The sequence below is a fragment of the Eumetopias jubatus genome, unplaced genomic scaffold, assembly GCF_037043125.1.
Source record: "Eumetopias jubatus isolate StellerSeaLion01/CBP00866 unplaced genomic scaffold, mEumJub1_p1.0 scaffold_9, whole genome shotgun sequence".
NCBI classification, from domain to species: Eukaryota; Metazoa; Chordata; class Mammalia; order Carnivora; family Otariidae; genus Eumetopias; species Eumetopias jubatus.
In genome coordinates, this window is record NW_028274815.1 from 59,012,593 (window position 1) to 59,030,593 (window position 18,001).

The 18,001-nt window shown below is 34.0% G+C and overlaps 1 protein-coding gene across 12 annotated transcripts in view; it reads right to left on the minus strand.

Moving 5' to 3' along the window:
• Positions 1–18,001, minus strand: part of EHBP1 (EH domain binding protein 1) — a 709,442-nt gene that overhangs the window by 39,084 nt on the left and 652,357 nt on the right. For 11 of the 12 annotated variants that reach the window (XM_088026509.1, XM_088026513.1, XM_088026508.1 and 8 more), the window contains 5 exons: positions 12,414–12,521; positions 8,799–8,923; positions 6,276–6,414; positions 5,994–6,100; positions 3,221–3,344 (listed from right to left, as the gene is read on the minus strand). In XM_088026509.1, the coding sequence (XP_087882635.1) occupies positions 3,221–3,344; positions 5,994–6,100; positions 6,276–6,414; positions 8,799–8,923; positions 12,414–12,521 (603 nt within the window). The remainder of the gene's footprint in view (positions 1–3,220; positions 3,345–5,993; positions 6,101–6,275; positions 6,415–8,798; positions 8,924–12,413; positions 12,522–18,001) is intronic. The other variant, XM_088026518.1, reaches the window with a different exon arrangement.

An 18,001-nucleotide genomic window follows, 5' to 3' on the forward strand; every position in this document is an offset into this window, starting at 1 on the left:
AAAGTTAGAGAGTTAACATATAACCCAGCAATTCCAATCCTAGGTATATACCCCAAAGAACTGAAAATAAGGATTCAAAGAAATGCTTGTATACAATGTTCATAGTAGGCAGAAAGTGGAAATAACCCAAATGTCCACCACTGGATGAATGGATAAACAAAATGTGGTTATATACATACAATGGAATATTATTCAACCCTAAAAAGAAATGAAGTAGTGGCACATGCTACAATATGGATGAGCCTTGAAAACATTATGTAAAGTGAAAGAAGCTAGACACAAAAGGACAACTGTTTGATTTCACGTACATGAAATATCTAGAATAAAGCAAATTCCTAGAGACGGAAAGGAGATTAGAGATTTCCAGGGGATTATAAGAGGAGAAAATAGGAAATTATTGCTTAATAAGTATAGACTTCCTGTTTAGGGTGAGGAAAACCTCTGGAAATGGTGGTGATTGTGTAACACTGTGAATGTACTAAATGCTAATGAACTGTATACTTTAAAATGGTTAATTTTGTGATATGTGAGTTTCAAATCAATAAAGAAATTTGTATATAGTCAGTATCTAGAAGTATATAAAAATTGAAATAGCAGATAAAGTATGTTTTGTTCGGTAAAGAACATATGGTGGTGGGAAAAGGGGACTGACTCAAGAGCTAGAAAATCCAAAAACTTGAGCTCAAGCCCTAACTCAGCCATTACTATTTAGGCCTTCTTAAATGAGTCACTTCCCTATCCGAGCCTCAGTTTCACCACAGAAGGAATATGGATGCTATCTGCTCTGCATAATTCTGAGCCTGAGATTCAGAAACTGCATAGAAAACTCTAATATATCAGGAAAAAAAGTACTAACTACTATAACAAATGGAAACTTGGAAGTGTTGGAACCCCAAAAAGGAAAAAGATGAATATATGCTTTCTCTTTCTAACACCTTATCTCTTACTTCAGATGCTAACGAGGCTTTAGGCAAATCTTGAGAAACAATTATTTGGTCTGGAGGAGGAGGTTCAATACAGTCCAGGTTAATTGCTGGACCTTACCAAGTTGAGGAACCAAGTCAAATTTAGTCTGAATCTGCAGCAGCCGACCCAGTGTAAAACATATTCTGTCTTATGCAATAAGGAAAATCAAGCCCCAAGGACGTTCTAGAATCAATCTGTAGTCCATAACCGTTTTTCAGAATATAAATGATCTGTAGGTGGAATGGGGCCACTTCAAAGCTTCACCAGTAATATGTGGGATGGGAAGGAGAACTTGAGTCTGTTTTGGTTAGAATCTTCAATAAATCAGGCTCCAAGTATGAAAAAAGGGAAGGAAACCAAATTTCCAGCTTTTTTCCTAGTGGCACAAGGTTCCTTCTATAGTAACATCTAATTTATCCAACACAATGAGGAAAGAGTATTGAAAGAATGTGTTTAAAAGAAATTAGCCTCACACTACATCAAAAACTAATGATGTAATGTATAGTGATTAACATAACATAATAAAATTAAATTAAAAAAAAGAAAATAAATTAGCCTCCTCAAAATATTTAAAGGTAATAATTTAAAAATGTGTATAGAAGTTATACTACCGGGTATTTACATTTTTTTATACAGCTAACATAACTAAAATTTTCAAAATCCCTTAGAAAACAAAGGGAAAATACAAATACGAAACAATATACTGGTTTACAGGATACTTGTTGAATCTACACAAATGTGTAAGACTGAGCGTACATATAAGTTGTTAGCGCAACAATAAATATGTTTTAGGTAATCTAGTATAGTGGGAAGGATGCTGTATGAGAGGGTTCTGGTGACTTGAATTCTAGTCCAAGGTCGGCCACTTAATGATCTGTGTGACCTTGAGCTTTTCCTATAACTGTCTCCTCTCTACAATAAGAAGGCAATAGTTCTCAAAAAATAAGTTGGGTTTTTTGTTTTTTTTTTTAATTTTAAGCAGAATCTTTTCTTTAAATGAACTCTTCCAAGAGACTGCTATTTCAAATAAACTGGGAGCTGCTCTGTTTGAAGTAAGGTAGGAAATCCAGACGCCTGTCTGCTTTCTGCTCTCTTATTGTCCTGGCAGCCCCAAGGTGCCTCTGAAGAAGCTTTAGGGCTCCACAGAACACAGTTTGAAACCCACTGGGCCAGATAAAGCCAAAGGTCTCTTCCTGTTCTAATATGTTCTGATTTCACTAATGTAGGCATTTTCAAACGTCCCATATAAATGCTTATTTTTGGAGGAGTTAATTGTAAATATATTTTCGGCAAATACAGAAGAAGTTCAGGAAAGAATTCTAATCTACTATTACTAATTTACTAACCTACTTTACTATTTTACTAATCTAACTTTTACACAGCCAATACAATTAAAGCAGTTAATTAAAGGAATGAATTTTCCACTCCTACATTTTGACATTTTTTCTTAATATAATTTACTTTTAATTTGGTATGAATAATTTGTATATATTTCTCATTTTTACCCCTTTTGTAGGACCAGCATTTTAAACAAATACATATATTCCCTTAAAATATACTGTTTTTCCTTAAATACACTGTTTTTTTTCTTCCAGTAGCTCACTGTGCACTTAGATCTATACAATCACTATTGGCAATCAGCATTAAATGTCAATCTACCCTCTGGTTAGGAGCTAACTTGCTGTTCTAACTCATTTTTATAAACCTTCCTATATACCTTAATCCTTTCAAATGCAACTGTGACACAAACTATTACAGACTTTTAAAAACCTGTTCTCTTGGGGAAAAAAAAAAAAAAAAACTGTGGAGCATCAGTAACCAGATAGTATTCTCAAATTTCAGTGATCTAGTCCATGGAGCCGTCCCCTATGCATAGTGCTCTGTTTCATGCAGTACATGGCTTTAGCTGGCCAAATCTTTTTTTTTTCCCAATGAATCAGTAGAACAGTGAAGATCTTACTTTTTTTTTAAGCAGTGGCATATCAATGAGGCACAGATGTGTATTCCAACTCTGCATGGATGAGCACACTGTTCAATAGTGCTGGCTCACACGGTATCAGGGCGAGTTATCACTTCCCATGAAGGCACTCTTATCACCAGGGCCCAGAGAGGTGGCTGCAAATCGCAGCCTTTTTATTTTCAAGGCAGTTCTGCTGAACATTCAGGCTTCAAAGATTCACACTTCCAAAACTCTATAAGAGTTTGTGAACGCTCAATTTGCCAAAACTGTTTACAGTGTAATTGGGCACCGTACCTGTGTCCATGAGATAGCGAAGGCGCTTCTCCACCAGCGCGGCACGGGTGTCAATTTGCTTTTGCTCATTCTCTAGTGCTGCCAATTCTCCTACAACATACTGACTGGTGTCTTTGAACCCTTTCTGTTAACGAGAACAAACAGGAAGGAAAAAAAAATCACTTGTAAGTTGCATTTTTCCTTTCTACAAACACTTAGTAAAGCACTTACCTAGAGAACCAAATACACTGTTAGTATCACCCTTAGTATGAAAAAGCAACTCCCTGTGATTCAAAAAATTTTCTTATATGTTATGTATAACAAAACTTTTATAAATAGAGAAAATCTCAGCTGTTTCATATTATAATTCAACAACCAGATTTGCCATATTTAAAAAGTTAGCACTGAGAAAAAAAATTCCCCCTAGAGTAAAGTCAGAGTTATTTAAGCATGGACAAGGAGGGAAGATAATTTTCCCCTTGGTGACTGTCAAAACAAATACCAATGACACCTTTCATTCAAATGTGCCATATAAAAAAAATGGAGCTTTACTAAGGAAATGATTCTTAAAGTATCTATTCTGAAAAAAAAAAAACCACCCAGATTTGTTCCTACAAAAATACAAAATTAAAGAGACACATTTCTTGATTTTATAGTAAATATACTATTTAAAATACTTTTTAAAAACGATAAAAGAGAAGTTTCGAATATCTCGTTTTCCCTCCAGCTGGCTCCTGTACTTGAACATGTCATTCTGTTGATGTATCACTAATTATTGTAGCTGCGAATTCTAACTTGACAGGTGGTTTCAAACCTTGCTACATAAGCTCTAATGCAACTAGTAGACTGATTTGGTAATTCTTCCATCTAACCAAATTTGGATTTCAATTTGAAATTTTACTTTTACAGTCATCCGTGTTTAAAAAATTATCCTTAAAAGTTTTATTTGAAGGTAGCAGTTCTCTTATAATGTACCAATATAGTCTTAATTTTTACTTTCATATTACACATTTAAATCATTAGGGGGTAGGGTTATTATTTATGGAATAGTAACAAATGGATTAATTATAGCTCCCTTTGGAATACCAGTTTACCTTGTGACATTTCTAGAACTAAGTTTCCTAAGTAGCTGAGGAATACTGAAGAAATGCTTGAGTGATTACTTTCACCACCACCACTACTAACATCAGCACTTATAATATTATGTATTCAGAGAAACAAACGTGAACAATCTCTTCTATCAAATCCCTTCCCTACCTAGAAGCATATTAATCTCTAAGAAGCCATTAGGAATTATGTCTCCTTAAACAAGAAACAAAATTAAGAATTATGAGCATATTTTGGAATTCTCATGATCAATAAATATATCTAACCATATGTGTAATTTATATATCTTTGGAACTAGTAAATTCACACGTGAACTCAATTTATACCAGCTTACTGTTAAATTGATTATGGTAGTTGACAAACTTAAAGGTGAAATATATTTTACAAAATCATAAAACTGAGAGTTGCTCAGGATAGCATATCAAATAAGTTACTGTATTTTTTAAAGATTCATAAAAATGGATATTCTCCCATCTCAATATGAAAAATAACAAAAAATTATAACAATATATGCCAATGGTAATTTTAAAATCTGGAATAACCTGGTGAATGCTTTTTGTATCTATCTGCCATACAGCAGAGCATTTTCAAAAAGGACCTTTTTCATTCCCATCCAAAGGGACAAAACATAGTAGTCTGCAAAGACAACATGAGTAAGAAAGATCTAAGAAAGCAAAAATGATAAGCAACACATAAAGTTCATTGTTTCTACTGACTGGCTCAATTAAAAATAGTAAAAAAGTTTATCAGCAGATTTCTTTAGTGTGAGTATATAGTATACTCAAGTATTCTGCAACTTACAAATTATACCAAACGTTCCATCATGATAGGTCAGTGAGCTATTCTATATACTAAAATCTGTCTTAGTACAACTTAAAAGTGAGAAGTTTTTAGGACCCTCATTTGTTATTTGTAATTCTGAGTGTACTTACAAGGATTTAAAAACCCAACAAAGACTATTTTAACAGTCAAAACAAAGAAAATATTTTACACAAACTATAGATACTAAAAAAGTAGCACCACTACAGAGAGCTATGCTTCCAGACAAAAATTCAAGTTAAAACTTGCTCTTCCTGCTTCTGTCCCGCAGCTGTCCATCAAAAGCAGCTTTCTCCCTGCGGTCTATCAAATATTTCCCTCACAAATCAATTTTACACATGATCAGCCCATACCCCTACTGAGCTGAACCTCCCCGTTAATTAAGTGAAGAAATTACCATATATATTATATTAATGCAAACATCATTCAGCTAGTAATTCACGGCTGATCTGGATAATGGAAAGGTTGAACACCCATTAACCCAAGCCAACAAAATGGGTTGGCTGAGAAATTCTAGCAGGTCTCATGTGACTTTTCCCTCTAACTGCAGCTCTGCGGTATCTGCTATTGTAATAATTAAAATCCTCCCGGTAGATCAATACTGGAATCTCTTTATGGGAAGTGCCCTGATGGAAATGTCTCAAGGAAGCTGGGGCTGTGGAACTCTGAAAAATTCATTTTTTTTATCTGACAATTATCACCACACTGCAGACTAATTCAACAGTGCACCCCTCTCACTCTGCTTTGAATGCACTGGAGATTGACATCTTAAAAAACCTAACATCTCATTTTAACAAATAAAGGCACTATTTCCACATACAGTTTGGAATTATCAGCAATCATGAAACCACACAAAAAATTAATATACATTAAGCACTTCATCTTCTGATGGCTTCCTCTGAGTTTCAGTTATCGCTGCCTTCTCCTCATTTCCTTTCTTTGTATCTTCCTGTATTGATCTCTGCCTTTTCATCTCTTAAAAAAAAGGGGGGGGGGGAAGACATGTAAAATTATTATAAAGCTTGATATTTGTGTATTGAAATGTGGACTTACATTATCAGCTTTTATATATATAAATATATATATTTATATATAAAGCTAAATACTATTAAATCATAAGATGGGAAAACATTTCTAAAAGTGTTCCTACCTGGTCTATTCTCAACATATTGACTGAAAGACTGAAGTTGAGTTTTTCTGACTGTAGAATCCTTGCTGAACACAACAGGATTTCTAAATCGTTCTGCTGCTTTTTGTAATCGCTCAGTCCGGAGATCTTCTGTGCCATTCTAAAAGTAAAACATAGTAAGACAGTCTTGATTGTATAAACATGAAATTACATATAAGTAAAACAACTTCTACTGATTTAAGATAATGCCAAGTCAGAAACTTTTTGAAAGAAAAAGGATTTTAAAGAGCTCTAAATAGTTCAACTACAAGTTCTGTTTCCTGTAACCAAAACTTCGGGAGACATGGTTTAGATGGAGGATCACTCTTGATAACTTTGATTCATTAGACACTGCAAACCCGTGTCTTCTCCCAATGATATCTATCATTTAAAAGCCATGTTGTTTCTTTCTATTCCCCCACTATTCTGCCCCCTCAGTTTGTACAGTCCCACAGACTTGTATGACAAGAAGAACTAGTTTCTAATTTTATGCCCATTGAGATAAACCACTAATGCCGGATGAAGGCTAAAAGGTAGGATTATAATACTACCCCACTGAACTGCATTTCATCAGCTATAACTTTCCAAAGCCAGATTTGTAAGTAAGCCCTTTACAGCTAAGGAAACTACAATTATCTTTTCCAGAGCTTCCTATGTTAATACTGGTAACAAATTCAAATGGTTCTATCAACAAGAAATATCCCAGAAGACTGAACTACTGTGGTGTGTGGAAGCTGCAGATACCGAGGTGCTGTGTACCAAACAAATATTTCATTTTATACCTAATCTTTTATTATTTTTATTAAGTGTTTTGAAAGTAAATAGGGAAAGGCTAAGATGCATGACTAATAGCTAAGCCTGCTGAATGCTGAAACTGGTTATCAAAAGCTACCAAGACTTTGCCCTTCCTCTGCATTGAGACAATCAGTAATGAGGGAGTCCTCCAATGGCCTATTCTCTAGCCTCAAGGAGGCCCGGGATACAGAATCCTCAAGGGAAGGTAACAGTTTATCCTTTTCCACAAACACAGAATGCCTCATTTATAAACGTGTAAACTGCATTTTATTGAAAAAAAAATAAAACCCCAAATCAATGCTGAAAGCTTCAAGAGAACAGATGGACTCTATATGTTCTTTATAAGCACCATTTAAAAAATCTTAACCAAAAAGATTCACACAAGGACAAGCTGTTTAAAGCACACCTTTTGATGAAATAACTTTAAAAATCACAACATAAGAACTTTTCTTAGAAAGCAAAACCAATTTCATCTATTTAGACAATTAAACCTTAAGAATAAAAATACCTCTGTTTTATTTTTGAACTTATATAATATCTTTTATCATTGGGATCATGCTTATAGTATGCTAGCTATGCAGCTAGGACAGAAACAATTTCGTCTTTTACTTATTTGCTTGTTTGTTTAAGAAAAGTGTGTATTCTTACTGTTATCATTATAATGATTGCCCGATAGTTTAAAACTCAAGTCTTTACCAAAATAAACAAACAGCGCTAAATTTTTTGAGGCCTGGCAACATGCTAAAATATCAGTGCGATTAGCCAGCAAATCCCATCTTAAGAAACGTTTTTATGACTAGGGACTTCTGTCACTTTACAAATGTATTCCTCTAAACCCACTAATTCAGTTAGCCTTTTCAATCCATTGTATTATTCTTAGGCCAGCGTCATTCTGCCTTAAATCCACCGCAGAAAGCTAAATTGAACGCAAAAAATCAGACCTGATCCAGGCTTCCTTTTGTTCAAAGATAGAGACCAGAAGTCCTCTGGTGATGCCACACACTTTCATCACCAATTTATAGAAACCAATAGTATAGGGGAAAAGCAATGAAAGTCATTGTTTTGGGACTTCAAAGCATCTCTGTTGTCAGAGAAGGAGATCCTTTCAGTCAGCAGGGCAGTCCCCATCATCCGCAGGTGGGTGAAAAGTTATACAGGACTACCAGTGCCCTAAAACTACAGAAATATTAATGATGCCATGTGAGAAAAGGGGGATGGATGGCTTCATGGGGATAATATAAATAGTGTAAATCAAAATAATCTCATGTGGCATTTTGGCTAAAATCTTACCCAAGTTAAGATTCATACTGGCACAAAACACGCAAGGAGCTCTATATACAATCACATACCATCTTCGGGTATTAACATTAATTCTAGTTCATCTAAACAGGTCAAAGGTTGAGGATGATAGGAAAAAATGCTGGAATTCTCTTAACAATATTCTTCCTAGTAAAATATGAATACATATAGAAGTCAAGAATAGTTTCTACTTTCACCAACACATCAATTTAAAGTAGTAGTTTCTCTGGAAAATAGTGTATGAATACTGATTACCATATTGCTACTTAATTGATTAGCTATTCAATAAAAAATTTTATAGCTTAATCTTAATGTAAAGAATCTGTAAAATTGATTTTAGGATTATAAAGTGCCAGTGGAAGCTAGAATACACAGATACGGAGTCAAATATTTTAAACAAGTAAGGTTTACCTTAATGTCTTGCTCTGAGCTCTCAGTTATAGCTTTCTGTGCGGCACTGGAGAGTGAATTTGCCACCTGTGGCTGAGCTTCTAGGAGCTTCTTTAGCTTCAAGTCCACCAACTTAGTGTTTTGTTCTGTTAAACACACAAACACTATGAATGACTGAGATGCATTAAGATGTGCAGGCTATCAATTTAGGGGACATCATAAAAATATTACTATTATTTTAAAGAAAGACATTAGGCTTGTGAAATAACATATCAGACCTGACAAATGCAGAACTCTTCAAATATATACAAACTGTAATACATACTATATAACTATATTATAACTGAGTAGTCTTTAGGTATGTTAACTATATTCCCCTTTTTTTTTAAAGAACACTTTTTAAAAAAATTTTATTTATTTTTTATTTTTTAGAGAGAAAGAGAGAACAAGCACACGTGCGCACATGCTGGGAGGGAGGGGCAGAGAGAGAGAGGGAAAGAATCTCAAGCAGACTCCCTGCTGAGCACAGAGCCTGATGAGGGGCTCCATCTCACAACCTTGAGATCATGACCTGAGCTGAAATCAAGAGTCAGACGCTTAACCGACTGAGCCACCCAGGCGCCCCTATATATTTTTTAATTGAGATACAGTTGTTATAGATAACATTGTGTAAGTTTAATGTGAACAGTGTGATGACTTGATACATTTATATAATGCAATATAATTACCACCATAGCATTAGTTATCATCTCTATCACATCATATAATTATCATTTCTTTTTCTGTGGTGGGAACAATTAAGATCTAGTCTCTTAGCATATTCTTTGTGTGTGTATATATATATATATACACATATATATATACACACACACACATACACATATATATGTATATTTTCCCCCAAATCAGTCCCCTTAAAGAATATAGTGAATATAACTTAAGTCCATTCAGTTACACTATATAGTTAGTAGTGGCTATGCTTACCTGAAAACCTAAGCCTGTATTAGATGTACACATTTATATAAGTAACTGCATAGGTTATACATAATAAAACAAGCTATCTACAAAGTAGATATTTAAAAGAGGCAATACATTTTACTCTTAAGTTATATTATTTGTTTCAATTCTTCTAGTATATTAAATTTATACACATAATACCATATTAAAACAAGTCCTTAACATGATCTCAGTCATGTATACATTGCTAGAATCCCATGTTTAAGCATGTACATATATGCCCAGCATTGAAACAGTGCATAAGTTTAAAAAATACCTTAGAATTAGAAGGCAGAAATACAGTAATCACATTTTGGAATGTATTAAATATGGACAGACATTAAAAATAAATAAAATACAGCTATAATTTTTAAATTAAATAATTTTAAATTATTTTTAGCAGGTACATTCATCTTTAATACTAAAATAATTCAGAAAACAATTCCATTTAAACAAATTCACTCAAAGCAACTCTTTAATAAAATGGTTGCAAAGGACAAGCCAACCATTTGGTGAATGATATTTTTCATAAAGATTAATAAGTTTTCTAATTATAAGACTCTTAATAAATGCTATTATCATTACTTTCATGCAAATTGGTCAGTTTATATTGTCAGGCTTCTCTTTTAAACAATATCTGATGAACTATGGTCAAACCAAGATAAAGATTAAACAATTTATTATTAAAACATTATGACTTTTTTATACATATTAAAAAAAGAATTTGGGGGAAAATAAAGAAAGGCTAAAAATCATAATACATGCTACGTGCTTCCAGATTCCAGTTTGTATTCCTATTTCTTATTGCTATGAAATAAACTATAGTCTGGATTGCAAAGTCTGTCCTATGCATATGCTGAGACTTATTGGCATGCTTGAGAGTTGTAAACAATATATTAGTTAACTCCAAAAATAGGAAGACTGAGATGTGTTTTCTTGTTTGGCATACATGAAGTAGGAGAGTTTTTAAAAAGGACAAGAGTCAAGCCTGTTAGCCCTAACATATTTTTTTTTTAATGTGAATGGAAGTATTGGGAGTGTCTCTTCCATTTTTTAAAAAGTTTGTTTTATTTATTTATTGTTAAGTCATCTTTACAACCAACGTGGGGCTCAAACTCATGACCCAGAGATTAAGAGTCCCATGCTTTACCAACTGAGCCAGCCAGATGCCCCTAGCCCTATTATTAACCAACCTTTAAAGTATTCCACTAAGTTGCTACAACTAAAACCAGAAAACTCCCCTCACCTTATCTAAGAAGTGCTAATTTTTTCTGCAAAATCAGAAAATATGTATCACTTACTGACAATGATTTTATACTTCCATAAATTGAATCTTAAGGCCTTAATTCTGTACCTATGGATGCTCTCAGCAGGAAAGGGGTGTTACTGGTTTCTGATAAAACCTTTAGTGGTGGTTGTGGTGAGGGGGTGGATAAGCAACAATAAAAAACTTATTCAAAAAGAAAAAAAAATCAAACTTACCAAGTTCTGCTATATTTTAAATAGAAAGAAGCAAAAGGTAGTCCCGATTTTGGGTAAAACATTTAAAAATTTTCCTCAAATATCAGTATTCTCCTGGATTCGCACAATTACAAATATGCTGACTTCTATTTAGTAAAAGTATAGTTTAATACTAGACCATGAAGGAGCTACTGAGAAAGGGCATGGGTTTTCTTGAGTGCTCCTTATAGTCAGGAAGACACCGGTTGATTGTTTCTTGGAGAAATAACAGCATGATTTCAAACAGAGGAAGAAGAAACAAAGCAGGTTAGCAATGAAGGGGCATGCCAGGGTTGGGAAGAAGAATACCTGTTCTCACTCCCTTTAGCTTTTTACGGGAAAAGATAAATATTAGGGACTTCATGTCCTCACCTTTAAGTCTAGAGAGATCACCAAACACTTTTTATTGCTATAAGAATTTAATTCAAAAAGCATTTATGGAACCTCTTAGGTATACAAAGCTTTGGATTGCTATCTGATGCTGACTTCTAAAGGCAATGCATCTAGAACACTCATCTATTAAACTATGAGTATCTTTATATTTTAAACAATAGCTTAGTGATTATTGGTATAATATTTACTGACATAAGATATGAGATTAATTTAATAGCAGTCTATATAAGCAATTTTCAAAGTGTCTTATTGTAATTAGTTATTGAGTAGTGTAAACTAATTTATTAGTATTATTTAAATATTTAAAGTAAGCACAAAATTTGCAAAATAATATTACAACTAAGACTATCAATTCTAAACCAAGTCAGAAAATTTGATCTATGGTGATGTTTACATTTAAAGTATTCCATAGGTACTACATCTATACCTTACAACAACACATCAAAATATTTAGGCTGAGATGCGAAACCAATTTTTGAATGCTTATAAATTGTCTCATATAAAATATAAAAATAAACTTTAATATACAAAGTACAATATATTCCAATTTTATTGCTAATTTTGACATTAAATCTAAAACAATAACATAAAACTGATGGAAAGTGGATTTAGCTAAATGATTTGTGATGTCATAAGCTATAATAAAACTACAAAAAGAATTTATTATCATTATTGATGAGATAATAATAAAAATATAAATGATAAAGATTGCCATGCAGCAGGATGTAAAATATAATTTGAAATTACCGGGAGTATCAAGGTCACTTTCTAAGTTAGTAAGTTCATCTCCACCTCCTACAACAAAGCCTTCAGGAATCTCCTCGTTAGTATCTATCTCAATATTATCATTTTCATCTGTAGGAACATGTAGCAATAATGTTAGTATATTATTTCTATTTTATATCATTTATCCAAAACACTAAAGTAGAAAACCCAGTACTCTAATGACAGCTGTTCAAATATGGTCTGACGCAGATCAGCAAGAAATCAGTTTTAGGTCACTTTTCACTACTGGATTAACATTTATATTTTACATTCACATGTCAAAGATGAATTGTCACATCAAAGCAGATACAAAGGTTTTGACAATTTGCCACATGTGGTCTCTGAGTCACTGAGCTCATCAAGTCCCTATATCTCAAGTTGTAATGTGTAAGTAATCTCCAATAACAGCATACAAAAATAAAGTTGATTTGGTAATAAAGTCATTAAATAATACTTCTAAATTTCATTTTTAGCATTTATTAGATATAAATGTATAAAGAAACAAATCATTCTTCATAAACTTGTAGCTATATTTAAATCATTTGCATGAAGACTTGAATGCTTTTCTACTATTAATGACTATTACCATAAAAGCATTATGGATAAATTAAGAGACAAGATTGAGACTGGAATAGACAGTACTTTATGCAAAAGAAAGTTCAGAAACAATTAGAACAGTACATCTTGGGAGACTGAAACCTGGGAAAAACTGTTACTATTCAAAACTAAATACATGGAAATGAGGAAGTCTTACCTTATTTTTTATATACTTAGTAAAATGTTTTAGGTCACAATTAATTAATGGAGCTTTTTTACATTAAAGTTTTCTATTTTATACTTTTTTCCTTTCTAAATCCAAATGATAAAACTGGTTAAGTAGTTTTGAATTTTATGTGTTTGAAAAAGCATACCAATAATTGGATTTGCATGTTAGAGGATTAGCTTTAAATTCTGTTATTGACAGGCAGTGTACCTTTTAGAGAAATACCTGTCTAGCCCTGAAAGTCAAAGAATACCCTTACTATTCTACAACTAATATTTTATTGGACAACTTTTATTAATAATGAGGTATTCTAACATTATTACAATAGAAAAATTCTAAAATTCCATAGTTTTGGCTTAATCCTTCAGTATCTGTCCTTTTCCCTGCATACCTCTGTATTTGATTTGGGGCCTCCCCAAGTAAATACTTACTGTGATCATTAATATTAATAATAAAAGTTCACATTTATTGAAGATGTTCCATGTACTATGTAAGCCATTTAGAAGAACACCACAAAGAAAAAAAAACATTGAGAAATGACCCTGGGAAAAAACGTATCTAAATGCCTTCAAAATGCTAAGGCGTTATACTTGGCTACATTATTTAAGTACAATCAGTTGAGAGATATTTTCTTTCTTTTTTTTTTTTTTTTAAAGATTTCATGTATTTATTTGAGAGAGAGGGAGAGCACAAGCAGGGAGAGCGGCAGGTGGAGGGAGAGGGAGAAGCAGACTCCCTGCTAAGCAAGGAGCCAGACATGGGGCTTGATCCCAGGACCCTGGGGACCCGTGACCTGAGCCAAAAGCAGACACTTAACTGACTGAGTCACCCAGGCACCCCTGAGAGATATTTCCTAATCAGCTGTGTTTAGCACAACTAATTTCATAAATGTTAGCATCTTCATTATCCTCAAAAATTCTCTAAATAATTTTACAGTAAACATAAATGAATGAATAAGGATTTCCTGAGTGCTAAATAAGTGTTTAGAACACTTCCTTGTATTACTCTGACAGAGATAGTTTACTATCAGTTTTTAGAGTGCAGTACTTTGTTGCTGTCAACCAGCCTCTATTGATTATGACTGACCATAATTAACATACAGTGAAAGCATAAAATTCAACATTCATTCTGCACACTGTATCTACAATTTACAAAACATTGCTAGATGTTGAGATACCAAATCGTGTAAGACACTTATTCCACCTTAAAAATATATATTCAAGTGACTACAAAACCAGGTAGGACAAGTAAGTGTTTGGGGGTAAAAGGGAGTTACAGAGCAGATGCAAAAGAGGAAAAGATTATTCTTTGCCAACAGTACCAGGAATTGTTCTTTGGAAGCATTAACCTTCAAAACATACTTAAAGGGAAATAATGGGAGGTAAGTCTTGAAAGGCAAAACTGCAGAGAGCCCTGAAGGGCAGAATGGGAAGTTTAAATTCTACTTAATAGGAATGGAGAGATACTGGTGCTCTAACATGATCAGCACTGTGTTCTTTAAGAGTAGTCTATATAAGCAACTTTCTATCTAAGTGTCTTATTGTAATGAGTTGTGAAATATGTATAAAATAATTAGTAGTAATATATGCACTGAAGTTTATGACTTTTATAAATTACAGTGGCTTCAATATTATCCCTAAAATATCACTCTTGCTTACACTCTGATATGCCTTCTTATGTGAAAGAAAAAGTGGTCTAGGGGTTGCCCACAGGAGTGTACTATGCATGTGACATCATCCTTCATGTGAGTGAGACTGCTGACCTAGATGTCAGACTGGAGAACTGAAAGGTTGGAGGCAGGAGATCAAGGTTGGAGACTGTGATAACCTCCAGGCAAGCAGTACAGAGAGCCTAACCTAGTATATAAGAATTGGGAGTGGGTATGATGTAATTTGAAAACCTATTGGGTAGATAGTGGGTGGTTGGGGAGGGATAGTGAGGAGGAGAAGTGTGAAGCAGACGTCAAAATTGACCCTCCTGTCTGAGTGACTAGAAGGATGGCATGGCTATGAAAAGAAACAGCTAAGTCTGGAAATGTGGTCAGATATGGGTACTTTCAGGTTCTGGGGATATGTAGAAATTTGTACTTCCTTTCATTATTCACATATACAGTGCTGGGTTCCTGTGTGATGTTAAATGGGTGCCATTCATTTTATTTCCAGTGAAATGAACTCTGTTTACCACTCACCAGCAATGCTGAGTGGGTTAATCCAGTGTTTATATATGTATTGCTAACTCTAGATAAAAGGATTACTATTGGGGAGGGCAAGAGTAAAAATTGACCTCCTACACAGCTCAAATCTTCTTAAGAATGGACTTCTACTTTCTTTCCATTCAGTGACTTCAGTTTTTAGGAAAAACTCTCGAATTCTTTTCAACATTAATGTTACACATTTCTTAACACCTGTGGAAATGGTCTAAATGCATCCTAGCAGAACTAAAGTGCATGTGTGTCTGTGTGAGATATCACATATTATGTTTATGACATCTATCTCTTTATCTAATCTATCTTTATGGCTAACAACTGAAAACTCAGTAGGTGAGCATGGCAGAAACTAGAGACCCAACAGAAGTTGGTTTACAAATATGGCACATATAATGTATGCAAGAAAAGGTAAAAGGAGATTGGATATGCATTGGAATGAGACAGCGCATTCCAGCTGACACTGAGCAGCACTATAAGCAAAATGGGAATCCCAGTGGTATGATTAATAGCATAGCAATAAGGTGAGTCTTACAACACTTACCATTTATAAATAAGTTGAATGAAAAAAAAAGGGTATCTGGTGACAGTAAAAAAAGCACTTTTACAAAAAGAAACTGAAGTGATCATGAAAATATATTCAGAAAAAAATTCAGAAAATATATTCAGAAAAAATTTTCTCACTTGTATTATGATTTTTTAATTCTCATTGAAGGTCCCTATAAAATTAATGACTTTTAAAGTTATACTATAGAAATCAAACATAAGACAGAAAACACAATAAAAATATAATTATTAACAGAAGCTGAAAATAAAAATTACTGAAGGCCTGTAAGATCTCATTTTGGTTTAACAAATTTAGATAAGTCTATTTGCCGTAACTGAAATAAAGACAACACAGGAACACAAACATTCTCATGGGTGAAATTAAAAAAACATTTCCTTTATACACTTGAAATGTAAAAACAAAGAACACTACTACTTTATCTAAGTCAAAGAGTGGCAACAATGTCCAGTGGGATGTTAAACAACCCTAACCTAACTCAAACCAAAGTGATAAGCTACAGAATAAATATATATAATACAAAACATACATATCATATTTAATATACCATATAATATATAGTAAATATATGATATAATGTTAAAACAGGATAGATACCTCTTTCCAAGTACCATGGACCATTAACAAAAGTTTACCATTTATTTGGTCAAAATAAAAGCTTATTAATTCCCAAAGCAGAAATTCAGGCCATATTCTCAGACCACAACATCATATAACTAACAATGAAAATACTAAACCTTGTCCCCAAACACTTGTACCTTGACCAGTAAAGATCAATACAATAAAATGAACCCACTAGTATGCTACACAGAACCAGGATTTTCTTTTCTTTTAAGATTTTATTTATTTATTTGAAAGACAGAGAGCATGAGCAGGGGGAGAGGCAGAGGGAGAGGAGAAGCAGGCTCCCCATTAAGCCAGGAGCCCGATGTGGGGCTTGATTCCAGGACCCCAAGATCATGACCTGAGCAAAGTCAGAAGCTTAACCAACTGAGCCACCCAGGGGCCCCAACATAGAACCAGGATTTTAAAATGAAGTTATTATAGGTCTATAACTACCGAATGATGCAGAAATTGAAAAACATGATATACACTACAATATCACCTGATAATCTCGTAAGTCCTAAAATTATGTCAAAAGGAGGACAAGTAAAAGCTAGCCTATAGCTCCTTGGACAGATATGATTCTGTTATTTCACAAGAATTAGGCAATTTCTGGTTGCAATAGGATGCAAGTGGGTTGCTTGACCATGGCTATACACAGGACCTAAAATTCCTTGTGTATATTTTCTATGGACACCATGAAGCTGAACACACCTCACCTCAAATTTACTAAGTTTCCTTTCCTCACTGAGACAGGTTGCTGCTTGAGAACAGAAAAAAGCAAGCTTTTCAAGTAGGTTCAGGCAATGAGTCTGAGTAATGATCATGTTCAACACATTCCCCAGGCTGTGGCTTCCTTGTTATTATTTCAGCTTTTGATACCCCCTCCTTTGTCCCTCTGGAACACTGCTTCCAAAATCTTCCTAACCTCATCCTCCATTTGGCTGGTCTCTATTTATTTCTCTCTCCTCCTTTTACATTATTCCTTATTCAGACCAGATGATTCCCACTAGACAATAGAAGAGTAGATACTAATTTGTTAATTTTTCCCCCTGACTTATCAACCTCATAAGGTCATTTTCCCTTAGGAATTAGACTCTTGTGAACCCAAGTGAATTTCTAATTTGCTATGCAAGGATCAACAAACTAGCATGGGGGAGAATCTAGCCTGCCACAGTTTTGGGGTAAATAACTAGCAGGCCCATTCATCATGTTCAAGACTACTTTCAGGCTACAAGGTCAGTAGTGAGTAGTTTAAACAGAGACCATAGGCCTTCAAAGCCTAAAATATCTACTTCAGCCCTTTTCAGAAGTTTGCTAAATCCTGGACTAGCACAGTGACTATCACGGCTCATTAGATAAATGCATACGTATAGTGGTTGAATGTCAGGCAAGAATTTTACCCTCTCACTTGTCCTAAAGGTCTCTTCCCCTAC